This window comes from Lepidochelys kempii, chromosome 1, assembly GCF_965140265.1.
Source record: "Lepidochelys kempii isolate rLepKem1 chromosome 1, rLepKem1.hap2, whole genome shotgun sequence".
Lineage (NCBI taxonomy): Eukaryota > Metazoa > Chordata > Testudines > Cheloniidae > Lepidochelys > Lepidochelys kempii.
In genome coordinates, this window is record NC_133256.1 from 4,444,625 (window position 1) to 4,471,685 (window position 27,061).

At 46.5% G+C, this 27,061-nt stretch overlaps 1 protein-coding gene and 1 pseudogene across 1 annotated transcript; both read right to left on the reverse strand.

Moving 5' to 3' along the window:
* Nucleotides 1–3,209: 3,209 nt before the first annotated feature.
* On the reverse strand, nt 3,210–3,786 carry LOC140905592 (olfactory receptor 51G2-like; annotated as a pseudogene).
* A 15,502-nt stretch (nt 3,787–19,288) lies between these two features.
* LOC140918417 (olfactory receptor 51G2-like) lies at nt 19,289–20,224 on the reverse strand. The gene has a single exon (XM_073362809.1). The coding sequence runs from the start codon at nt 20,222–20,224 to the stop codon at nt 19,289–19,291; it is 936 nt and encodes a 311-aa protein (XP_073218910.1).
* Nucleotides 20,225–27,061: the final 6,837 nt, after the last annotated feature.

Below are 27,061 nucleotides of genomic sequence, written 5' to 3' on the forward strand. Positions count from 1 at the left end.
ATCACCGAAGGAGACCTTCTTTGCCCCTTTTCCAGCCTGAATTCTTCTTTCTGGAATATGAGTGACCAGAATTTCACAGAGTTTATCAGAGGAGGTCTCACCAATGCCTGGTATAAGGATATTAATATTTCCCTATCTCGCCTGACACATTCTAGGATCTCATTTGCCTTTTTCACAGCTGCATAACATCAGTGGCTCACAGTCATCCTGGGACTGACTAATACACAAAGGTCTTTCTCCTCCTCTGTCATTTCCATCTTCACTTGGCTGTATAAACAGGGGTGTAGTGAGCAGAAGTAGGGAAGACTGAGAGCTGACTTGATAATAGTGCACAAACACAGGCATAGGACAAAACATTGAGTACAACCTGGCTCTTTAATCTAGCAGAAAAAGGTATAACAGGAACGAATGGCTGGAACCTGAAGCCAGACAAATTAAATCTGGAAATGAGGCACACATTTTTAACGGTGAGGGTGCTTAACCAGTCGAACAAACTCCCAAGGGAAGTGGCAGATTCTTCTGATAACTCAAAATCAAGACTGGATGCCTTCCTAGAAGATACAGTTTAGATGAAGAAAGTTATGCATGAGTGAAACACAAGTCATTGGGCTCAATACAAGTGATGCCAGCACAGAGTGCCCGAGGCAAGCAACAGCTGGGTTCGTTGCCCGGTATGTGTCGCACCAATGACAACAATGGGGGGAGAAGCAGACAGATTTATTTGGAGCTCCAAATAGGGCACAGGGAGACTGAGCTGTCTCAAATCCTGCCCCAGTGCAGCAGATTCCAGTATACATTTTATACCTTTTCCTACTTCACTACACAAGCTTATGCAACCAATTACCTGTTGCCCCGTACAATACCGTAGCCAATCAGCTAAAGTAGCCAGTTGTGTTTTTTCTCAGTAGCATTGTCCGAGCCTTGCCTTATTTGGTCCTATTTGTTACTAGTTTTTGCTAAACATTTCTGCCTTATCTATCTGTTTCCCAGGCCGAAGCTGGCCTTGGCTGGTGAGCCGTGTGCAAACCTGTCTGTTTGTATGCTAGCTTCCTCAGAGTTATGCAGGATCACAGAGGGTTCAAGAAGCAATGGGGCCTTCGTTTATCTGGGCCTAGAGCAGAAGGGCTTCCTCGACACTCCTGGTCTTCCACCCTCCCAAGTTACCTAGTGCAGTGCCCAGTGTCCCCAACACAAGTGTAACTAGGTGAAATTCTGCAGGCAGTCAGACTAGATGATTTAATATTCTATTCTGGCCTTAAATTCTATGACTTTATGAATCATTGTCTTGAGTGGCTCACTACCTTGGATGCAACTTGAGCAAGTTGCTACTCTGAATGCTGATAGGCACTCAACAAAGATATACGCTGGCCAAGAAGAAACAGGATTGTCACAACAAAACCAGGATATATGGTCTCGTTACTCTCTAAATCTGGTACTTTACTGTGTTGGGAGGAATGTCACAGTTTAATCATGATAGGTGTGGAAAAAGTAAATAAGGAAGTGTTATTTACTCATTCGCATAATAAAGGCAATAGGGGGCACCAAGTGAAATTAATAGGCAGAAGGTCTAAAACAAATAAAAGGAAGTATTTCTTCACACAACGCAGAGTCAACCTGTGGAACTCCTTGCCAGAGGATGTTGTGAAGTCCAAGACCATAACACGGTTCAAAAAAGAACTAGATAAATTCATGGAGGATAGGTCCATCAATGACTATTAGCCAGGATGGGCAGGGATCGTGTCCCTAGCCTCTGTTTGCCAAAAGCTGGGAATAGGTGACAGCACATGGAGGACCTGATAATTGCCTTTCTGTTTATTTCCTGTGGGGCACCTGGCATTGGCCACTGTTAGAAGACAAGATACTGGGCTAGATGGAACATTGGTCTGACCCAGTAAGCCCATTCTTATGTTCTTAATTGTCCCACTCTTCAAGCTGGAAACAACACACCATCTACGCTAAGTGCTTGTCACCAAGCAGGTCCCAGTGGACACCTTAGTTTCTTCCCTTTGGGTGCTAGTGACCAGAGCTATACAGTCACCCCCAGCCTCCTTAAAACAAGTAGGTTTATTAGAAAAGAGCACAAAACATTAGAGAAAATGGTTTTAAAATAACAGGGAGCTGTCACACATTTACACTTATCTATCTCAGCTATCACTACAAGCTTTGCTCTGGAGATAGAGGAACAGAACTGGCCCAGCTTACATTCTTTGAGAAGCCAAGGAGTTCTTGGGACCAGTGGCGTAGCTAGAACTGGAAAACTGAGTGGGCCACCTTTCAGGGGTGGGGTTACAGAGGGTACGGGAATCCTGCATGTGTCCCACTTTTGCCTTTTGAAAAACAGTCACCCTACACTGAATGGGCTGGGATGGAAAAGGAGCTAGCTGTGCCTCTGTGGGGGAGTTGAGGACCATCTCCACCCTTTTTTCAAGCATCTGGGGCACTACAAATGAAGGAGAGGAGAAGAGAATTTTGCCTTGAGTCTCTTGCCAGGTCTTCTGTGTGTCAGACCCTCACTCACACATGCAGATCTGCTCTGCTTTGGTGCGGAGTGTGCTCAGCAGGTATGTGATGTGTACAGACATCAACGGGGCTCCCTGAATGGCTTCTCCTAGGGCTCCTGCATTAATCATGTCTCTGACATGACTCTGTCACAAGGATGTGGCTGAGGGCATAGGGGAAGGGTGGGTGTCTGTGCCCCTTGAATATCCCTGTCCACAGTTGATGCAGTTCTCATAGATCACACAGCACCCAGAATGCTCAGGAAGGGCTAGGGGTGTGACTGCAGAACAGCTGTTCTCAGGGCCCGTGGATGTTTAGCCAGAGATGGGACAGTGACAAGCCAGGTGTAATGGGAAACATCATCCAACCCCCTTCACTTTATTGAATGTATCAACAGGAGTTCCAAGATCGGAGCAGACTCCGATATGGCTCTTTATGGTCCAGCATCCCACGAGTCACCAGGCTCTCTATGAACACAGTCACTTTGTAATGCTGTTGCCTGCCTTGATCTCCTTCCCCCAGTGCACTGTCATCTCTCACCAGCCTCTCTCCCATTGCCCCAGGCCTTAGACTCCACCTGAACATCTAGCTACACAGTGCAGATCAGTAGCTCATGTCGTCTTGGATGTAAGGGTCCAGGATGGAATAGATGGTTCATGTTTTCTGGCTACCATGTCACCAGTGTTGGAGCTGGATGATGAACTGACCCTTCACTTCACGAACACACTGATTATCCTCGCACAGAGGTGTTTGCTTTTCACGCTGTACACAACTGGGTTCATCGGGGTGGAACCAGCAGGTAGATGTAGCCCAGGAGAATCTGAATCAAGGGAGGAGAGCCCTTTCCGAATCTGTGTAACACAGACAAGCCGATCATTGGCATGTAGAAGAGCAGAACAACGCAGAGGTGGGAGACACAGGTGTTAAGGGCCCTGAGGCACACCACGGTGGATGCGATGCTCAGCACTGTTTTGAGGATCATCACATAAGAGAGGCATATGAGCAGTGAGTCTAACCCCACCGTTAAGAGCGTAGTAAACAAGCCATGGATGCTGTTGATTGAGATATCCAAACAAGCCATCTTCATGACGTCCTGGTGCAGGCAGTAGGAATGGGAGAGGACATTGGCTCGACAGTATTGGAACTGTTTCAGGAGAAAGGGGAGTGGGGTATTATGGCCACCCTTCTTAGCACAAACACCAGTCCCATCTTGGCTGTTCTCGGCAGGGTTAAGATGGAGACATATCTCAGCGGATCACGGATTGCAACAAAGCGGTCAAAGGCCATCAACAAGAGCATGGAGGATTCAATGCATTGAAGTGAGTGGATGAAGAACAGCTGGACTAAACAGGCATTGAGGCTGATCTCCATAGAGTTAAATAAGAATATACACAGTGTTGTTGGCATGGTGGTTATTGATATGCCAAGGTCTGTGATGGCCAACATGGAAAGGGAAATGTACATGGGCTCATGGAGGCTTGGATCTGTTTTTATAATGAACAGAATGAGTGAATTTCCTACTATGGAAATAACATACATTAAGCAGAAGGGGATAGAGATCCAGAGATGGATATCTTCCTCCCCAGTATCCCTGTGAGATGGAACTCTGCAGAGTTGAATTTGGTGTCACTGACAGCTGACATAATATACTGCGCAGGTCCGAGGAGTGCTGAACTTTACTTCCTGAAATGAAAAAGAACAGGAGACTATATGATATTTAACAAGACATCTTTCTGCTCTCAGTGCAAGTCTAGAGACTCCAAGGATATCAAGGAATATCAGCAAAAACATAATCTTGGATTTACACCACAAATAGGAAGATAGACACTGCCAGATTGGAGCAGACCTGTAGTCCATCTAGCCCAGTATGCAATGGCCAGTTCCAGATGCTTCAGAGAAAAGGGGAAGAAGCCCTACAATAGACAGGTATGAGATAACCTGCTCCCAGGGAAAGTTTCCCCCTTACACCCATTAATCAGACACATTTTGTGATGGAAATCTGGAAGGTTTAGAGCCCTTCCAAGAGTTTTGAAAACTATCCTCACTACTGTAATGGAATGTTATCATTACCCATAAAAATATCCAGTCCGTCTTTGAATTCTTCCAAGCTCTTGGCCCCATTGATACCTTGTGGCTGGGAGTTCTATAGCCCATTTGAACACTTTGTGATTTTACCATTGTGACTTTACCAAAGACACCCTTTCTTGCTCTCCACTTCTGAGTGTGGCCCATTGTACCATGATGTGTATAAAAACTAGGAAAGTGCATTGTACTTATCTGTTCTAGTACTATCTGTTAATTCAGTAACACTGACTTGAACTGCATCACTCTAGATTTACATGTATCGGAGGGGTGGCCGTGTTAGTCTGTATCCACAAAAACAATGAGGAGTGCTGTGGCACCTTAAAGACTTACAGATTTATTTGGGCATGAGTTTTCATGGGTTAAAAAAAAACACTCTTCAAAGGCAAATGAATCTGATGCATCTGAAGAAGTGGGGTTTTTACCAACGAAAGCTGATGCCCAAATAAATCTGTTAGTCTTTAAGGTGCCGCCAGATTTATATGGTAAATTCAATCAGAACTGGGATCTGTTAACTTTCCCTTACCAAATGCTCCCCCGATACACTCTGACCCCCAAGAATCCCACCAAGAGGAGCTGAAGTGCTTTGCCTGGCCAATGTTGACTGAATCCAGAGAGTTTGATTGTTGTACAGACTTCTCTTCATCCTCACAGGACCTGCATCTTGTCACCATGCAAGGGTCTGTAGATATCTGGCAAGTTACAAGGCAGTTAATTCAGCTGGTTGGGTGAAGGGCTGACATCACAAATGGGTGAAAAGTGCAAACACTAGGTTTCCACTACTATCCACTTGAGTTTGCATGTTACTTCAGCCATGCTCGTGTAACAGGTGATGGGCGTAAATTACATACAACCACGATTACATTCCCCTTCCCTGCAACTCAGCTCTACTCTGCTGAAAGGGAGACCAGGGATTCTGTGCTCTCATGACTTTTTGGAAGTCTTGCACAGGTATTTCAGAGGGGTTGTGTTTATGGCCCCGAATGTCAGTTTTAGACACAGCTTCTTGTCAGTTTCCAGGGGACAGAATCATCCAACTGTTCACTGAATGAAGAGTTCATAGCACAAACCCATTGCTAAGAGTCTGTGGTGCACTTCTGGAATAATTACTAAAGTAAAAGCCATTAAGCAGTAACTTTACCACTGCTCCTTCCTGTAGAACAACTCTGCTGCTGGTTTTTGATACACATGCATGTCATGAAAGATTGATGTGCAATATTTGTATTACAATGAAAAGTTTTGGCATAATTTTTACACATCTGTACTTTAGTACACACTTGTCAACCCATTCTTTAGCTTTTGATCTTCTTTCAGAGATGATTTCTCAGGTTAGAGTGGGACTACATTTGTTATCTGTATTTCTTCAGAACCTGAAAAGATTGCAGCGTCACAGCTCTCATTCAGGTGCTTGTCAGTAAACAAAAGTCCAGTAGCTCCCCTGTCCCTCAGTTAATAGCTTCCTGGATCTCCTCAGGTTCTGTTCTGTCAGTCTGTAGCCTGTATCCAGTGTGTTAATAGGCATTGGGATCAGTATAGAAAATATTCCTTCTCTGAGCTCTCACTCTTTAGTACATAAAAATAACAGGAATATTTGTGGCACCTTAGAGATTAACAAATTTATTAGAGCATAAACTTTCATGGACTACAGCCCACTTCATTGGATGCATACAATGGAACATATAGTAAGAAGATATACAGAGAAGATATACAGAGAAGATGGAAGTTGCCATACAAACTGTAAGAGGCTAATTAATTAAGATGAGCTATTATCAGCAGGAGAAAAAGACTTTTGTGGTGATAATCAAGATGGCCCATTTAGACAGGTGACAAGAAGGTGTGAGGATACTTAATGTGGGGAAATAGATTCAATATGTGTAATGACCCAGCCACTCCCAGTCTCTATTCAAACCCAAGTTAATGGTATCTAGTTTGCATATTAATTCAAGCTCAGCAGTTTCTCGTTGGGGTCTGTTTTTCAAGCTTTTGTGTTGCAGAATTGCCACCCTTAAGTCTTTTACTGAGTGGCCAGAGAGGTTGAAGTGTTTTCCTACCGGTTTTTGAATGTTACGATTCCTGATGTCAGATTTGTGTCCATTTATTCTTTTGTGTAGAGACTGTCTGGTTTGGCCAATGTACATGGCAGAGGGGCATTGCTGGCACATGATGGCATATATCACATTGGTAGATGTGCAGGTGAACGAGCCCCTGATGGAATGGCTAATGTGATTAGGTCCTATGATGGTGTCACCTGAATAAATATGTGGACAGAGTTGGCCTCAGGCTTTGTTGCAAGGATAGGTTCCTGAGTTAGTGTTTTCATTGTGTGGTGTGTGGTTGCTGGAGAGTTTTTGCTTCAGGTTCAGGGGCTGTCTGTAAGTGAGGACTGGTCTGTCTCCCAAGATCTGTGAGGGATCATTTTTCAGGATAGATTGTAGATATTTGATGATGTGCTGGAGGGGTTTTAGTTGGGGGCTGAAGGTGACAGCTAGTGGCATTCTGTTATTTTCTTTGTTTGGCCTGTCCTGTAGTAGGTGACTTCTGGGTACTCTTCTGGCTCTGTCAATCTGTTTTTGCACTTCAGCAGGTGGGTATTGTAGTTTTAAGGATACTTGATAGAGATCTTGTATGTCTATGTCTGCGTCTGAGGGATTAGAGCAAAGGCGGTTGTATCTTAGAGCTTGGCTGTAGACGATGGATCGTGTGGTGTGTCCGGGATGGAAGCTGGTAAGTAAGTATAGTGGTCAGTAGGTTTCTGGTATGGCGTGCTGTTTATGTGACCATCACTTATTAGCACTGTAGTGTCCAGGAAATGGACCGCTTGAGTGGATTGGTCTAGGCTGAGGTTGATGGTGGGATGGAAATTGTTGAAATCATGGTGGAATCTCTCAAGGGATTCTTTTCCGTGGGTCAAGATGATGAAGATGTCATCAATGTAGCACAAGTAGAGTAGGGGCGTTAGGGGACAAGATCTAAGGAAGTGTTGTTCTTAGTCAGCCATAAAAATGTTGGCATACTGTGGGGCCATGCGGGTACCCATAGCAGTGCCACTGACTTGAACGTATATATTGTCCCCGAATGTGAAATAGTTGTGGGTGAGGACAAAGTCACAAAGTTTTCCGAGCCTTTGGGGTGCACCTATTTCAGAGTTTCTAGCTTTTCTGAAACTGAATTTTTCAGAAAACGGAAAGCTGAAGTTCCTGCACTGTCTCTTGATCCCAGAAATTGGGGATTTAAAACAGACAGGAAATAGTGAGAGTCTCCCAATAAAATCGCAGGAGCTGGCATTGCTGGCTATCTTTGAAGAGGATCACCCACAAATGAAGGCACTGAGAGTTACTTAGTGGACATTTCTGGTCACATAGTCCATCGGTGGCAGAGACACTGTGTCCCTCTGCATTGGACTACAGAGCCCCCAGTGGTAGGGACCTAGGTTACCCCACAGACCACTAGACATAACAGTGATAGGCTCGCAAAGTCACTGGGTACCTGGTGCACAGCTCAGAGGATCTGCTCCAGTTTCTCAGATATGAGATATATACACATCGCCTAAGCATGGACATGCACATTCCAAATAGAGAGGGGGCATGACCGAAGCCCAGGTCCAAATGCCTGCTGCTCACTCTCACTTGCACACAAACAACCCCCTCCCATGGACTCAGCTGTCCCCAAACTTGCTGATGATGGAAATTTGGACGCAGGGTGTGAGGTCTATCTCCAGCGCTAGAGCAGCTCTCAGTGCTCATGGAGCAGGTGCGGGGTCAGGATCAGACCAAGGGGGAGCCCAGCAGGGCTCTGTACAGCCAGGTAATGCTTTCCGGGTCCTTTGCTCTCTGAAAGAACATCCTGATTCCCCTCTTGCTGCTGAGTTGTAGGAGAGGCCCAGAAGTCCCTTGTCAAAGGGAGCTGGGCTAGTGACAGGCCTCATCACAAAGGGGTGTTGGGAAGAGTTCAGGTTCTCCACCTAGTGCCCCAGATCATACTTTTGAGGCATAGAGAGCTAAAATCTCTCTAAGCCCTGGTCTGCACTAGGAGTTGAGGTCGAATTTAGTAGCATTAAATCGATTTAACCCTGCACCCGTCCACACGACAAAGCCCTTTTTTTTTACTTAAAGGGCTCTTAAAATCGATTTCCTTACTCCATCCCTGACAAGAGGATTAGCGCTGAAATCGGCCTTGCCGGGTCGAATTTGGGGTACTGTGGACGCAATTAGACAGTATTGGCCTCTGGGAGCTATGGACAACGCTCTCCACTCAGATGCACTGGCCAGGTAGACAGGAAAAGGCCCGCAAACTTTTAAATTTCAATTTCCTGTTTGGCCAGCATGGCAAGCTGCAGCGACCATGCAGAGCTCATCAACAGAGGTGACCATGATGGAGTCCCAGAATCACAAAAGGGATCGAGCATGGACCGAACGGGAGGTACGGGATCTGATCACTGTACGGGGAGAGGAATCCGTGCTTATCAGAACTCCGTTCCAGTTTTCGAAATGCCAAAACATTTGTAAAAATCTCCCAGGGCATGAAGGACAGATGCCATAACAGGGACCCAAAGCAGAGCCGTGTGAAACTTAAGGAGCTGAGGCAAGCCTACCAGAAAACCAGAGAGGCGAACGGCTGCTCCGGGTCAGAGCCCAAAACATGCCGCTTCTATGATGAGCTGCATGCCATTTTAGGGGGTTCAGCCACCACTACCATGTTGTTTGACTCCTTCAATGGAGATGGAGGCAACACAGAAGCAGGTTTTGTGGATGAGGAAGATGATGATGATGGGGTTGTAGATAGCTCACAGCAAGCAAGTGGAGAAACCAGTTTTCCCAACAGCCAGGAACGGTTTCTCACCCTGGACCTGGAGCCAGTACCCCCCAAACCCACCCAAGGCTGCCTCCTGGACCCGCCAGGAGGAGAAGGGCCCTCTGGTGAGTGTACCTTTTAAAATACTATACATGGTTTAAAAGGAAGCATGTTAATAATTAATTTGCCTTAGCATTCGTGGCTCTCCTGGATATACTCCCAAAGCCTTTGCAAAAGGTTTCTGGGGAGGGCAGCCTTATTCCATCCACCATGGTAGGACAGTTTACCACTCCAGGTCAGTAGCACGTACTCGGAAATCATTGTAGAACAAAGCATTGCAGTATATGTTTGCTGGCGTTCAAACAACATCTGTTCTTTATCTTGCTGTGTTATCCTCTGGAGAGTGATATCATTCATGGTCACCTGGTGGAAATAGGGTGATTTTCTTAAGGGGACTGTCAAGGTTCCTTCCCCACTCTGAACTCTAGGGTACACATGTGGGGACCTGCATGAAAACCTCCTAAGCTTACTTTTACCAGCTTAGGTTAAAACTTCCCCAAGGTACAAATTATTTTACCCCTTGGATTTCCATTGCCACCACCAAACTTTATCTGGGTTCCTGAAAAAACGGAGTTTGGACACGTCTTTCCCCCCAAAATCCTCCCACCCCTTGCACCCCACTTCCTAGGGAAGGTTTGGTAAAAATCCTCACCAATTTGCATATGTGACCACAGACCCAAACTCTTGGATCTTAGAACAATGAAAAAGCATTCAGTTTTCTTACAAGAAGACTTTTAATAGAAGTAAAGGAATCACCTCTGTCAAATCAGGATGGTAGATATCTTACAGGGTAATTAGATTCAAAACATAGAGAATCCCTCTAGGCAAAACCTTAAGTTACAAAAAAGACACACAAACAGGAATATTCATTCTATTCAGCACAGCTATTTTCTCAGTCATGTAAAGAAATCATAATGTAACACATACCTAGCTAGATTACTTACTAAGTTCTAAGACTCCATTCCTGTTCTATCCCTGGCAAAAGCAGCATACAGACAGACCCAGACTCTTTGTTTTTCTCCCTCCTCCCAGCTTTTGAAAGTATATTGTCTCCTCATTGGTCATTTTGGTCAGGTGCCAGCGAGATTACCTTTAGCTTCTTAACCCTTTACAGGTGAGAGGATTTTTCCTCTGGCCAGGAGGGATTTTAAAGGGATTTTACCCTTCCCTTTATTTTTATGACAGGACATTCAGAGGTTCCTGCTGGGCTGTTTGCCTGTGGCTGAACAGAAATGTTCCTCGCTGTTAGCCACGGAGAGGGTGGAGGGGCTAGCCACACGCTGGGGGGAGGCAAAATGCGACCTTGGAACGAAAGCACATGTGCTATGTATGTAATGTTAACAGCAAGGTTTACCGTGAAAGAGTGTACCCATTGTTCTATAAAATGTGTCTTTTTAAATACCACTGTCCCTTTTTTTTTCTCCACCAGCTGCATGTGTTTCAAGGATCACAGGATCTTCTACTTCCCAGAGGCTACTGAAGATTAGACGGCGAAAAAAACGCACTCGAGATGAAATGTTCTCTGAGCTCATGCTGTCCTCCCACACTGACAGAGCACAGACGAATGTGTGGAGGCAGGCGATGTCAGAGTGCAGAAAAGCACAATATGACCGGGAGGAGAGGTGGCAGGCTGAAGAGAGTAAGTGGCGGGCTGAAGAGAGGGCTGAAGCTAAAAGGTGGTGGCAGCATGATGAGAGGAGGCAGGATTCAATGCTGAGGCTGCTGGAGGATCAAACTAATATGCTCCAGGGTACGGTTGAGCTGCAGGAAAGGCAGCAGGAGCACAGACCTCCTGTGAAACCAACTGCCCTCCTCCCCAAGTTCCATAGCCTCCTCACCCAGATGCCCAAGAACTCAGTGCGGGGGCCTCCGGCTACCCAGCCCCTCCACCTCAGAGGATTGCCCAAGCAACAGAAGGCTGGCATTCAATAAGTTTTAAACTTTTAAACTTTTAAAGTGCTGTGTGACTTTGTCCTTCCCTCCTCCACCACCCCTCCTGGGCTACCTTGGTAGTTATCCCCCTATTTGTGTGATGAATAAATAAAGAATGCATGAATGTGAAACAACAATGACTTTATTGCCTCTGCAAGAGGTGATCAAAGGGAGGTGGGGAGGGTGGCTAGCTTACAGGGAAGTAGAGTGAACCAAGGGGCGGGGGTTTTCATCAAGGAGAAACAAACAGAACTTTTACACCGTAGCTTAGCCAGTCATGAAACTGGTTTTCAAAGCTTCTCTGATGCGCACCGTGCCCTCCTGTGCTCTTCTAACTGCCCTGGTGTCTGGCTGTGCGAAACCAGCTGCCAGGTGATTTGCCTCAACCTCCCACCCTGCCATAAACCTCTCCCCCTTACTCTCACAGATATTGTGGAGCGCACAGCAAGCAGTAATAACAGTGGGAATATTGGTTTCACTGAGGTCTAACCGAGGCAGTAAACTGCGCCAGCGTGCCTTTAAACGTCCAAATGCACATTCTACCACCATTCTGCACTTGCTCAGCCTGTCGTTGAACAGCTCCTGACTACTGTCCAGGCTGCCTGTGTACGGCTTCATGAGCCATGGCATTAAGGGGTAGGCTGGGTCCCAAAGGATAACTATAAGCATTTCAACATCCCGAACAGTTATTTTCTGGTCTGGGAAGAAAGTCCCTTCCTGAAGCTTTTGAAACAGACCAGAGTTCCTGAAGATGAGAGTGTCATGTACCTTTCCCGGCCATCCCACGTTTATGTTGGTGAAACATCCCTTGTGATCCACCAGAGCTTGCAGCACCACTGAAAAGTACCCTTTGTGGTTTATGTACTCGCCGGCTTGGTGCTCCGGTGCCAAGATAGGGATATGGGTTCTGTCCATGGCCCCACCACAGTTAGGGAATCCCATTGCAGCAAAGCCATCCACTATGACCTGCACATTTCCCAGGGTCACTACCCTTGATATCAGCAGATCTTTGATTGCGTTGGCTACTTGCATCACAGCAGCCCCACAGTAGATTTGCCCACTCCAAACTGATTCCTGACAGACTGGTAGCTGTCTGGCATTGCAAGCTTCCACAGGGCTCTTGCCACTCGCTTCTCCACTGTGAGGGCTGCTCTCATCTTGGTATTCTTGCGCCTCAGGGCAGGGGAAAGCAAGTCAAAAAGTTCCATGAAAGTGCCCTTACGCATGCGAAGTTTCGCAGCCACTGGGGATCGTCCCAGACCTGCAACACTATGCGGTCCCACCAGCCTGTGCTTGTTTCCTGGGCCCAGAATTGGCGTTCCACCGCATGAGCCTGCCCCATTAATCATAGAATCATAGAATATCAGGGTTGGAAGGGACCCCAGAAGGTCATCTAGTCCAACCCCCTGCTCAAAGCAGGACCAATTCCCAGTTAAATCATCCCAGCCAGGGCTTTGTCAAGCCTGACCTTAAAAACCTCTAAGGAAGGAGATTCTACCACCTCCCTAGGTAACGCATTCCAGTGTTTCACCACCCTCTTAGTGAAAAAGTTTTTCCTAATATCCAATCTAAACCTCCCCCACTGCAACTTGAGACCATTACTCCTCGTTCTGTCATCTGCTACCATTGAGAACAGTCTAGAGCCATCCTCTTTGGAACCCCCTTTCAGGTAGTTGAAAGCAGCTATCAAATCCCCCCTCATTCTTCTCTTCTGCAGGCTAAACAATCCCAGCTCCCTCAGCCTCTCCTCATAAGTCATGTGTTCTAGACCCCTAATCATTTTTGTTGCCCTTCGCTGGACTCTCTCCAATTTATCCACATCCTTCTTGTAGTGTGGGGCCCAAAACTGGACACAGTACTCCAGATGAGGCCTCACCAATGTCGAATAGAGGGGGACGATCACGTCTCTCGATCTGCTCGCTATGCCCCTACTTATACATCCCAAAATGCCATTGGCCTTCTTGGCAACAAGGGCACACTGCTGACTCATATCCAGCTTCTCGTCCACTGTCACCCCGAGGTCCTTTTCCGCAGAACTGCTGCCTAGCCATTCGGTCCCTAGTCTGTAGCGGTGCACTGGATTCTTCCATCCTAAATGCAGGACCCTGCACTTATCCTTATTGAACCTCATCAGATTGAACCATGCATTAGCACCATGATGCCCACATTTCCAGGGCCCACGCTTTCAGAGAAATCTGTGTCCATGTCCTCATCACTCTCATCACCGCACTGACGTCACCTACTGCCCCGGTTTCACTTTGCCAGGTCTGGTGCTACATATATTGCTGGATAATGCGTGTTGTGTTTAATGTGCTCCTAATTGCCAAAGTGATCTGAGTGATCTCCATGCTTGCCGTGGTATGGCGTCTGCACAGAAAAAAGGCGCGTAACGATTGTCTGCCGTTGCCCTGACGGCGGGAGGGGCAACTGACGACATGGCTTACAGGGTTGGCTTACAGGGAATTAAAATCTACAAAGGGGGTGGCTTTGTGAGAAACTGAATGGCCCCCTCAAGGATAGAACTCAAAACCTCAAGGATAGAACTCAAAACTGCGTTTAGCAGGCTGTTGATTTCACAGAGGGAGGGAGGGAGGAGAAAATGAATACAAAACAAATCTGGTCTGTTTTTTGTTTTGAGCCACTTCATCTATCTTTATACATCTTGCTGGCAGCAGACTGTGCAGTACGACCGCTAGCCATCGTCATCTCCTGGGTGCTCGGCAGAAGACAGTGCAGTATGAGGACTAGCCATCGTCTTCTGCTAGCTGCAGATTAAAAGACAGTGCACTGCTGGTCGGACTCAATCGCCATGAGATGAAATAAGGGAAATGACCTGGCTGAGTCACTCCCATGTTTGCCCAGGCGCCTGGTTAAAAGAGCACCCAGGACTACGTCGACGACGGCTACCAGTCATACTGCACTGTCTGCTGCCAAAAGGCGATAAGCTGCTGCTGTGTAGCAATGCAGTACCATGTCTGCCAGCACCCAGGAGACATATGGTGATGGTGAGCTGAGCGGGCTCCATGCTTGCCGTGGTATGGCGTCTGCACAGGTAACTCAAGAAAAAAGGCGCAAAACGATTGTCTGCCCTTGCTTTCACGGAGGGAGGGAGGGAACAGGGGCCTGACGATATGTATCCAGAACCACCCGCAACAATGTTTTAGTCCCATCAGGCACTGGGATTTCCACCCAGAATTCAAAATGGCGGCAGAGACTGCGGGAACTCTGGGAGAGCTACCCACAGTGCAACGCTCCGAAAGTCGACGGTTGCCTCGGTACTGTGGACACACCCCGCCGACTACATGCACTTAGAGCATTTGTGTGGGGACACACACAATCAACTGTGTAAAAATGCTTTCTACAAAACCGACTTATATACATTCAACCTAATTTCGTAGTGTAGATATACCCTAAGGCACTTAGCTCTGACTCCAAGAGCTATTGTAGCATCCAAGAGCCTCGCAATCTGTAACATGTTTATCAGCACCACACCCCATGTGGTAGGGCGGTGCTGTTAATACCACGGGGAAGATCCCAAGGCCAGAAGGCACCATCGTGATCACCGAGTCTGAACGCCCGCCTAGCAGAGGCCAGAGACCTGCCCCACAATAACTCCTATAAGAGAGCTGTTAGAATAACATCCTGCCTTGATTTAACAATTGTCAGTGATGGAGAATCTACCATGGCCCTTGGTAAATTGTTCCAATGGTTAATTTCCTCATTGTTAAAAAAATTGCACCTTAGTTTCAGCCTCAGTGTGTCTAGCTTCAGCTTCCAGCCATTACATCCTGTTATAACTTTCTCTGCTAGACTGAAGAGCCCATGGTTAAATGTTTGTTCCTCATGCAGGTACTTACAGTCTGTGATCAAGTCACCCCTTAACCTTTTCTTCATTAACCTACATAGATTTTGCTCCTTCAGTATCTATTACAATACGGCAGGTTTTCTAATCCTTTGAGCTCCTGTTCAGCTGATTATCCACTATGGTCCCCCAATTCTTTTTCAGAGTCACTGTGTGATGGGGTGGATCACAGAAAACCTTTTGGGAACTGCCAAGTGATGTGCTGAGACTACTTGTAACCCATTTTCCCTGCCAGCTTGGGACTCCAGAACCTTGCCAGTTTGAGTCAGATATGCTAGCCTGGTACAAAGCCAGACCCAGGTCTGAACCACATCCACCAAAAACTGCAGGCTTAACTGAAAACAGCTTAAGAAGTGTCTCTAACACTCAGATGCCCAGCTCCCAATGGGGTCCAAAACCCAAATAAATCCATTTTACCCTGTATAAAGGTTAAACAGGGTAAACTCATAATTTGTTTGCCCTCTATAATACTGAAAGAGATGCATAGCTGTTTGCCCCTCCCCCGGTATTAATACATACTCTGGATTAATTAATAAGTAAAAAGTAAAGGAGTACTTGTGGCACCTTAGAGACTAACCAATTTATCTAAGGTGCCACAAGTACTCCTTTTCTTTTTGCAAATACAGACTAACACGGCTGTTACTCTGAAATAAGTAAAAAGTGATTTTATTAACTGCAAAAAGTAGGATTTAAGTAGTTCCAAGTAATAAAAGACAGAACAAAGTGAATTATCAAACAAAATAAAACAAAACACACAAGTCTAAACCTAACACTCACACCCCCTTGAATATTGTCCTTTGTTCCAGTTTCTTTCAGGCATCCTTTCGGGGTGGAGAGGCTATCCCTTGAGCCAGCTGAAGACAAAATAGAGGGGTGTCCCAGAGGCTTAAATAGACTTTCTCTTGTAGGTGAAGACTTGCTCCTCTCTCCTATGCAAAATCCAGCTCCAAGATGGAGTTTTGTTGCCACATGGGCAAGTCACATGGCTGTGCATGATTCAGTTTTTACAGGAAGCAGCCATTGCCCACATGCTATCTTGAATGTCTCCAGGAAGACTTCTTATGTGGATTGCAGTCTTCCAAGATCCATTGTCAGTTAAGTGTTTCTTGACTGGGCACTTAATTTGCACATTCCTTTCTCAAGAAGCTGACCAAATGCTTTACTAAGGCTACTTAAACTCAAAGAAGTACACAGCCAATATTCATAACTTCTAATACAAAAATGATACATGTATACAAATGGGATGAATATATTAAGTCAATCATAACCTTTGCAGAGATATGGTACATGGCATATGTAGCATAAAACACATCCCAGTTATGTCATATTTACATTCATATGCATATTTCCATAAAACATTATGGGGTGCATCACACACTGCTTCCCTGATATTGGGTGCCCCATCTGGTAAGGGTGGCCTGCATACCTTGTTCCTAAATGTACACCTTTACATTGAGCTGTTTTAAAACACATATTGCTTAGGGACACAGGGACTAAGTGAGTTGCCCAAGGTCACAGAAGAAGTCAGTGGAAGAACCTGGAATGTAAGCTAGTTCTTCTGAGTCCCAGGCTAGCACATTAACCACTGAACCCTCCTTCCTCTCTAGGGCTAGTCCTGTAGATGGGACAGCTGGTGGCTCAGCATGCTGAGATTACCAGAAACTCAGGGAACTACACTCCTGTAACATCGCTACACAGGAACCCAAGAACAATTCCTTTTCCAGATGATAACGCTGAGTCATGTATTCTCCTGAATCTACTGAGGGACAAATCCATCGGCAAGGGCCCAGAGCAGGGTCATAGTGCACAAGCTCCCGGTGTGATGCAAAATGGGCGAATGTGACCCACAGGGACATAGGACTGGAAGGGACCTCCTGGGTCAATGAGTCCAGTCCCCTTCTATGGCAGGCAACCCCGGGATAACATCCATTGCATGGACCTGTCAAGCTACGTCTCAAAAACCAGCTGGGTTGTTTTCCCCCCAGAACTCCTGTTGGGTGGCTGTTCCAGAGCTTTCCTCCTCAGATGGTCAGAAACCTTCTTCTCCTTTCCAGCCTGAGTTTAGTCCTGGCCAGTTTCTCCCAATTTCTTCTTTTGTCCACACTGTCCTTTAGTTTCAGGAATTTGTGTCCTGCCCTGGTGCTTACCCCTTCCCCCCTGATGTATTTATAGGGCAATCCAATTCCTGCTCAACCTGTGTTGTGCTAGGCTAAACCAATCACGCTCATTATGTCTCCACCTAAGACAGGCTCTCCATTGTCCTGACCATCCTAAGAGACCTTCTCTGCATCTCTTCCAGTTTAAATTAATCTTTCTGGAATAGAAGTGACCAGAATTTTACATAGTTTGCCTGAGGAGGTCTCATCAGTGTGTTGTATAAGGATATTAACACTTCCCTATCTCACTTGACACATTCTAGGACCTCGTCTTCAGGACCAGCCTTTGGGTTGGGAGGTATTGGCGGCTGCCCATGGCGGCCTGCCAAAGAGGGCGCAAGGAGCAGAGTTTGTCTCGGTAATGGGTTAATAGTGGTGCCGGTGGTGCCATGACTCTGTCTCCATGCTCAAAAGGGGCCCTGGCCTGCTGGCCCGGGCTGGCACTCCACTTGCATGCTGTGGCCAAGCGGCCATGCTACTGGTTCCACTCCCCACCCCGCCCCTCCTGCCCCGCTCCTCTTGGCCAGCTGGCCCAGGGATTCTCCCTGCCCCCTCCCTCCCACGCCCAATTGCTCCTCTCCATCAGCAGGCCAGCTGAGGGCTCCTGCCAGGGACTGGTGTGGAGAGGAGCCCCCAGGTGCTGCAACTCCTCTGTGGCCCCACCTCCACCCCCCAGAAGCTCTTACCACTTCGCAGAGCAAGTGCTGGAGGGTGGGGGGAGGAGGCTTGGCAAGCCCAGGTCAGGGGTTTTTGGCTGCTGTATGCCACGTACAGCTGGGCTCCCTGGTTGCAGCCGCGTGAAACCCCTGCCTCCCCCCTGGGCTCTTGGTCCCCTGCCTGGCCTGGGGCAGTGCTGGTGGGAGGGTGATGTGGACACAGCTCCCCTGCCCTGGCCCTCCCACTATTCGAATGCGGAGGCCCAGAGGTGTGGGGATCCTGGACCATGCTGGACAGGAGGCGACACTGGCAGCCAGATGATGGGCACCCCAACTAGTGAGTGCTCCTTGCTACCATTAACCCCCTTGACCCGGGCCCTGCGGTACAACTGGAGTTCCTTTGCCCCATCCCCCCACCAGGGCCCCTACGGGAGATTTGAGCCCTCTGCCTTCCTGAGATGCTCTGGACCACCCGTGCTCCAGGCCAACTGGGGAGCTGCACACGGCAAGCTGCAGCCAGGTGTGGCTCAGCCTGATTCAGGTTGGTTTGGAGGAGAATGGAACAAATCAACAGCAGGGGGTGGCTCTGGCATGTGTGTGTCTGTGGAGGGGGGCGAGAGTGGTCTGGCTGGGGACTCAGGGGTTCTGGCTTGGGAATAGAAGTTTGGGATCAGCCCTGTTCTGGTAGGCAGGGGGCCAACAATGGAGGTGGGAGGGTGCGCAAATGGCTTCTCCTGGGGCTCCTGTGTTAATCACGTCTCTGTCACGACTCAGTCACAAGCACGTGGCTGAGGCTATGGGGGAAGGGCAGATGTCTGTGCCCCTTGAATGGCCCCTGTCCACAGATGGTGCAGCCCTCATGGATCACGTAGCACCCGGAGCGCTCAGGAAGGGCCAGGTCTGCGACTACAGAACAACCTTCCCAGCTTTCTTCATGGCTCCTGGGTGTTTAACCAGAGACGGGACAGGGACAGGCCAGGGGTAATGGGAAACAACCTCCACGTCCCTTCTCTTTACGGATTGTATCAACAGGAATTCTGAGGTTGGAGCAGCCATAGATACAGCTCATTATGGGCCAACGCCAGTCCCCTGGCTCTCCACAAACAAAAGACCTTTTTGGAACGTCTCTCTACAGAGTGGAGATCAGTAGCTCATGTCATCTCGGATGTAAGTGTTCAGGATGGAATAGGTGGCCCAGGCTTTTCATGGCCTATATCACCAGCACTGAAGTCAGGGGATGAATTGACCCTTCACTTGATGAACACCCTCATTATACGTGCACGGAGGTGTTTGCTTTTCAAGCTGTACACGATTGGGTTCATCAGGGGTGGGACCAGCAGGTAGACATAGCCCAGGAGAATCTGAAGGAAGGGAGGAGAGCTGTTCCCAAATCTGTGTATCACAGACAAGCCGATCTCTGGTATGTAGAAGAGCAGGACGGCGCAGAGATGGGAGACGCAGGTGTTCAGGGCCCTGAGGCACTCCATGTGAGATGCGACACTCAGCACAGTTTTGAGGATCATCACATAAGAGAGAAAGATGAGCAGCGAGTCCAGCCCCTCCGACAAGAGTTTAATAGACAAGCCATAGATGCTGTTGACTGTGATATCGGAACAAGCCAGCTTCATGACCTCCTGGTGCAGGCAGTAGGAATGGGAGAGGACATTGGCTCGACAGTACCGGAACCGTTTCAGGAGAAAGGGAAGTGGGATGTTAAGGGCCACCGATCTTAGCACAAAGAAAAGTCCCATCCTGGCTATTCTCAGTGGGGTTAAGATGGAAGCATATCTCAGTGGGTTACAGATCGCGATGAAGCGGTCAAAGGCCATCAACAAGAGCACAGAGGATTCAATGTATGAAAGCGAGTGGATGAAGAACAGCTGGGCAAAACAGGCATCAAGGCTGATCTCCCTGGAGTTAAATAATAATATCCCCAGTATCGTCGGTATGGTGGATATCGATAAGCCAAGGTCTGTGACAGCCAACATGGAAAGGAAAATGTACATGGGCTCATGGAGGCTTGGATCTGTTTTTATAATAAACAGAATGACTGAATTTCCTACAATGGAAATGACATACACTAAGCAGAAGGGGAAAGAGATCCAGAGATGCATGTCTTCCTGCCCAGGTAACCCAATGAGAAGGAACACTGCAGATTTGAATTTGGTGTCATTGACAGCTGACATAATGTACTGGGCTGGTCCAAGGAGTTTTGAGCTCTACTTCCTGAAAAGAAAAGGAACAGGAAACTACATGATATTAAGCGAGACATCACTCTGTTCTCAGTGCAAGTCTAGAGACTCCCAGGAGCTCAAGGAAGATCAGCAAAACCAAAGTCTTAGATTTACACCACCGGCATTGCCAGACTGGATAAGACCTGTAGTCCATCCAGCCCAGTATCCAGTGGCCAGTTGCAAATGCTGGAGAGGAAGGTGGAAGAAACCCTGAAATAGGCAGTTATGAGATAAACTGCTTCCAGGGAAAGCTTCCCCCTGACACCCACTAGTTAGATTTTGTGGTGTAAATCAGGAAGGAGCCCTTCCAAGACTTTTTAAAACAATCCTTGTTAGGATATAGATATTCATATATTTTAATGATAAAATATATTTATCATTTAGCTAGTAATAGAGGTACACAAGAAAGAACCTGTGTAAGGGCCTTCTCTCGCTGTGACAGTCTGAGGCCAAGGCCTTTGGCTAAGCAGCAGAGGCAGCCATAGGCTGGGAAGAGTACGGTCACATCCTCACATCCCAAACTAGTCAGTATGGGGCTGTTAGGAAGGGGATCTGATCTATCACCTCCAGAGAAAGGGAAGAGCCTAGAAGATGTAAAAGGAAATTTAGTTTGATAGTTCTGTTTGGTAAGAACTCACTTATCAATAGACACAGCTGGGAAACCCTTATGTCTTTATAGATGTCATTGTGAAATCCTCACTTCTGTATTGTTTTGTCATTAGAGTTCCCACTTTGCTGTTGTTTATTGGCATGGTCTCTGTCTGGTTCTGTGATTGTTTCCGTCTGCTGTATAATTAATTTTGCTGGGTGTAAACTAATTAAGGTGGTGGGATATAATTGGTTAGCTAATCATGTTACAATATGTTAGGATTGGTTAGGTAAATTTCAGTAGAATGATTGGTTAAGGTAGAGCTAAGAATATTACTATATAAATTAGGGACAAACAGGAAGTAAGTTGGGATTCAAAAATAAGGAAAAAGGAACTTGGATTTAAGCTTGCTGGAAGTTCACCCCAATAAACATTGAATTGTTTGCACCTTTGGACTTCAGGTATTGTTGCTCTCTGTTCATGCGAGAAGGACCAGGGAAATGGGAGAGTGAAGGAATAAGATCTCCAACAATTCTCACTACTGTAATTGGATTTTCTGGTTAGCCATATAAACATCTGATCACTCTTTGAATACTGCTAGACTTTTGGCCCCCTGGATATCTTGTGGCTGGGTGTTCCACAGCCTACTTGAACACTGTGTGCCTTTGCAATTGTGACTTTCCCACAGACCCCTTTTCTGGTCCTCCATGACTTATTGTGGCCCATTGTACCATGATATGAGTCTAAACACGTGGCCAGTTCATGCTGAAAACGGTATTTGTATCTATGTGTCCTGGACTGAAGTTATTTATAAATGTGTTTCATTGCCTCATTATATATATAATTTTCTCCACTCCTGAGAGTTCAAACTATGCCATTGCCTCTTTGAGGTATAAGAGAGAAATTCTTATTGCCATTTTCTTAATTCAATAATATTGACTTCAACTGAGTCACTCCAGATCTACATGTGTAAATTCAATCAGAACTGGACTCTATTTACTTTCCCTTACCAGAACGCTCCTGGTGATATGCTCTGACCACCAAGGATCCCTCAAAGAGAAGCTGAAGTGTTTCCCTGGCCAATGTTGACTAAATCCAGAGAGTCTGGTCATCCTACAGGCTTCTTTTCTTAGTTACAGGACCTGCATCCTCTCCCCATGCAGGAGTATGTAGATATTTGGCAAATTACAAGCTAACACATAGAGTTACTTCAGCTAGAGGGGAGAGCATCCGAAATGGGTGAATAGTGCAAACACTAGGTTTCCAATAATATCCAGTTCAGTGTGCAAATTACTTGAGCAATGCTCCTGTAAGAGGTGAATGTAAGTGTTAGAAACAGCTTCTGGTCTGTTATGAAGAGGCAGAATCATACAGCTATTCACTGAAAACAATTTCATAGCATAAACCATTTGCAAACAGTGTGTGGAGTACTTCTGATATACTTTTGCAAGCAAAAGTCATTAAGCAGTAAAGTGACCACTGCTCCTTCGTGTAGACATTCCAGCAACTCTGCTGCTGGCTTTCAATATACATGTCATGAAAGTTTGGTTTGTAATGTTTGTATTACAATGAAAAGTTTGGGCATAACGTTTCCACATCTGTACTTTAGTACGCACATGTCAACCCTTTCTTTCCCCTCTGATCTTCTTTCAAATGCAGCATCTCTCTTGTGGATTTCTTTAGAACCTGAGATCACAGTGTCTCAGCCCTCATTCAGTCTCTTGTCAGCAAACAAAAGTCTAGTAGCTCCCCTGTCCCTGGGTTAATAGCTGTCTGGGTCTCCTCAGGTTCTGTTCTGTCAGTCTGTAGCCTGTACCCAGAGTGGTAACAACCACTGGGATCAGTGTATGAAATATTCATTCCCTGAACTCTCACTCTCTAGTACATAGTAACCCCAGCACCTGTTATTCAGGCACCATGAGGGTTTGCAGGAAGTCGATTTCAAAGTCAAAAGCATGAGTATTCATGGAAATGGAACCTCATTTCACATGTGAAAGTAGTCTATTGCTCTCTCTCTCACTCTCTTTCTTTGACTGTCTCTGTCCTGTATTCATAAAATCCGTAGCCCCTGGGACCGGCACTGGGACAGACATGATACTGAGTTGCCATAACAAATGTGTGTGTTAAACCCAGTTGTTAGGATGTTAGCTGTATAACTACATTGGGTTAACTTTTGGGATGTTTATGTTATGGCTCTATGGCTGAAACCAGTATAGCTCATGTTAGTTTAGCAGCATGCTGCTGGAAAACAAGCAGGAAGAGAAGCAACAGCTCAAGAAAAGCCATCTCTCAGTCAGCACTTCAGGGAAGTTGAGAGACAACACGGGAGCTACAAGCTGGGAAGAGCCTATTTCTGGGCTGCAGCCACATCACAGAGCTTGTTTTGCCAGGGCTAGGAGACTTTTCAGAGGTGGGACAGCTATTGCTGAGAAGCTCTTCAGACTGACAGGCACATACAGCACTAGGGAAGTCTGAAGGCCCTCAATCCACCTGAGTCCCCATCAGAGTGAGTGGGTTTGTGGGTCAGAGATGTGTACAGACTGTTCTTTGAAAACCCTCTTATTTTCCCATGTTACACCTTATTTCTCCTGTTCAAATTAAACAGTGTTTTGGCTCAAGAAGGCTGCTGATCACTCATCTCACCACTACTCACAGACTCCTAGAGGGAAGAGTGACAGGTGCCAAAGCCCCTCACTGGCACCTATTGGGAAAGCACAGTGGACGTGCATTGTGGTGTAACCCAGGTCCCAGTCTGAGGGTGGAAGGATCGTGGGATTCCACCCCGAGAGAGGGCAGGCTATGAGGCCTGACATCTGGCATTGAGAGATCAGAGAGCGGACAGAGATGCCAGTAGCCCAGTAGCTCTGAGAGCTATAGCTTTCAGGAGATTTTAGAGCCCTCAGCCAGTCAGGAAATAAAAATATTCCCTATCGGACCTGTTACCACAGATCAACACTGCTCTGAATTCCTGCCTTCATAATCAAGCCAGAGAATAAAATAATTGAAAATGCATTTGCTGATTAAATTTCCAGGATTAAATAAACCTGAGGCAATTTGTGAACTAGTCACTGATATTCCGTGGTGTCTCCTCTCACTCAGCCCCTGGCCGGATAGGGCCCAGAGCACACAGCAACTTTAGAAATGGGACCCCTTGAAAAATCTTGACTTGGGGCATTGGGGTTTTAACACTCCAAGCTCGCTTTGAATGCCAGATTTCTGTGTAGCTTGAACACCCCACTGTGGAGCATGGACAGATGTGGGGAGGGGTTCCCAAGCTACCTAGTGCTGCCTGCCCTCCAGCCCCGACACTGAGTCACCCTGACAGCCCAGCTGAGTCCTCGGCCACTGCACAGAACATCTGCAAATGGAAACAGTTTCCAGCCTTTCCCCTTCACTTCACATTTTAAAGACAGTGAAACCTGCCAACGTACCCAGTTCCTGCTAGAAGGGGAGTTGCTGACACCAGAGATCTTCACCCTAAAGGACAAGGAGTCATCGGTGATGTTACACGGGCAGCAGGCAGTATCTGTTCAGATAGGGAGGCATCTGTCTTTATGAAGCATGTTTGCACATTCCCTTGGGGGCTCTTGACCATCAGGGAACCTCAGCTGCTCGGCTTAGTGTACACCGGATTTAACCCCTGTCACTGCCAATCGCAAAGTGCAGGAGGCCAAATCACAGAGGATGTGTGGTGATGCTGCCCAACTACACTGCAGCAAATGCCCGGCTTCAGGATCTATTCCTGGAATCTGGGCTTGTTGTCACTGTTCATATGGTTCTGATTAGTCACATGGCTTCCTCAAGGGCGACCAAGTGGTAACAATGATGCTGTCACACCTGTGATTGTTCCAAAATAGTAATAGTAATAATAATAAATAATAATAATAATAATAATAATAATAATAATATAGGAGCAGATTTCTCCCCAGCAGCCCCCTTTCCTGCATTACAAACCCAGGGTTCAGGCCAGGGAAGGGAGATTCCATGTGGCTCCATAAATAGACATTTCCCTTGGATTGTTCCAGGAGGGGAGGTCCCTTCCCTTCTCTCTGAGGAATGAAAAGTGGGACCCAGGATCCAGGGATCCCCATAGTTAGGCACAGATCTCAGTGATCCATTGCTAGCTAGGCCCCCACAATCTCTTGGCCTCCACAGATGCTCTAGGACCCTCTCCAGCTCCCTGCTAGCACAGGTTCATCAGAGATGTGCTGCCAGGGCCTGTCACAGTAGCCACTGCCTGCAGGATCTGCTGAAGGGGTATTGTACATGGTTGGAGGGGGTTGCACAGAGATGGGAAGCTAGTTAGAGAAGCTGAAGGGCACAAAACCACAGCCTAGACTGGTCAGGAGATTTTGACCTTTCCATATATAGAGTGCAGCCAGAGACTCCATCAGTGAAAACTTCATTAATGTTATGAGGAAGGAGGAGATGAAAAGCCTCCAATTGCTCTTGGGGATCCAGGCATCTGCAGGTGGGCAGCATCATGGCAGCTGAGCTTTCAGAGAAACACGATCCGTTTTCTATGAAAAATCACCCCAAAAAGTAGATGAAAAGGAAACATTTTAGTTTGCTCAAAATTTTTCATAGAAGGAAAAACTCTCTGTTTTTCAACTTAGCTCTACCTCAAACCATGAACCTCTGTCCCTCATACTACTGGACCACAGGCCTAGGTGCCAGCACAAGCCACCCATAAGTCTCCGACACTGAGCAGCCCCTGGACATCTGCTAGGGTGTATATGCCAGTTCTATTCTAATAGATTGGTAAGGTTTGATTTCCCTTTTCAAAAGCCATGTTAACTCTTCCCCAACAAATCATGTTCACGTATGTGTCTGATAATTCTGTCCTTTACTATAGTTTCAACCAATTTCCCTTGTACTGAAGTTAGGATTACTGGCCTGTAGTTTCTGGGATTACCTCTGGAGCATTTTAAAAAAATCAGAATCACATATGCTATTTGCAAGTATTCTAGTGCAGAGGATGATTTAAGTGATAGGTTATATACCACAGTTTATATGTTCTTCAACATGAGTTCCTTCAGAACTCTTGGGTGAATATCATCTTGTCCTTGTGACTTTTACTGTTTAATTTATCAGTTTGTTCTAAAACCTCTGTGATGGGTTACCCACAGGGTGCAGTTTGGGAGCCGTCGAATCGCTGAGACACCTACCCAATCAGCTGGGCTGGCCTCTCTCACACTGCTCTGCTGGTGACCCAGCCAGCCTCTCCAGGCTCTGTCACCCAGCATGACAACAGGTGGATTCACACAACCAGCTGAGCTACCTGAGTGACTACCTCAGCCACTCAAGGACAAACAGGCGACAACAGCCGATTTCCCAGATCCCCAGCCTTGCACAGTTGTTGGAGTATAAACCCAGAATTATAACATCTTCCACTGCACAGGCGTTAATGCAAACTCTTTAATATAGGTTGCTTTCTCCTTGAAGTGGGAAAGATATGCAACAGCCTTTGTTTACAGAGCTGAGATTTTCCCAGACACTTCACCCAAAACACACTGGTTATGGTAAAATATAAAACAAATTTATTAACTACAGAAAGATAGGTGTTGCATGGTTATAGGTGATATGAACAGATCAAAGCAGGTTAACTAGCAAATAAACAAAACTTCAAATTAAGCCTAATATATTAATTAGATAGAATTTGAAGTAGCAATTTTTCACCAAGTTTACATATGAGGCTAGAAATCCTTTAGCTTGGGACCAGCTTCACTCAGTTCAGTCTTTGTTCCTCAGCTGTTTCCAGGAGTTCTGTTGTGTGGCGAGTGAGGCCAAGAGATGATGTCACTCATCACCTTCTAAAGTTTTTCCATATGGCAAGAAGGCTTTCTATTAAACTAAGGTCCTGGCCCAGTTGGAGGAGAAATACAGGTATCAAAATGGAGTTCCGTGTCATGTGGTCTGATTACGTGCCCATGCATGCCCTTCTAAGTCATAGCAGCCATTACTCATAGGCTCACTGAAATGTTCACTGGAAGGCTAATCTCTTCCATGGTCAATTATTTTTGTTGATGAGGCATCAGCACCATCTACCTTCTTCATTTTTGTACCTGAAACGCTTGTTGTGGGTGTGACGTTGCACTCCATATGTTTTATGGAAATATGCTTATGGATGTGAATATGATGTAACTGGAATATGCTTTATGCAAAAGGTCTCTTGTGAAGTATTATAACAAATGTAATAA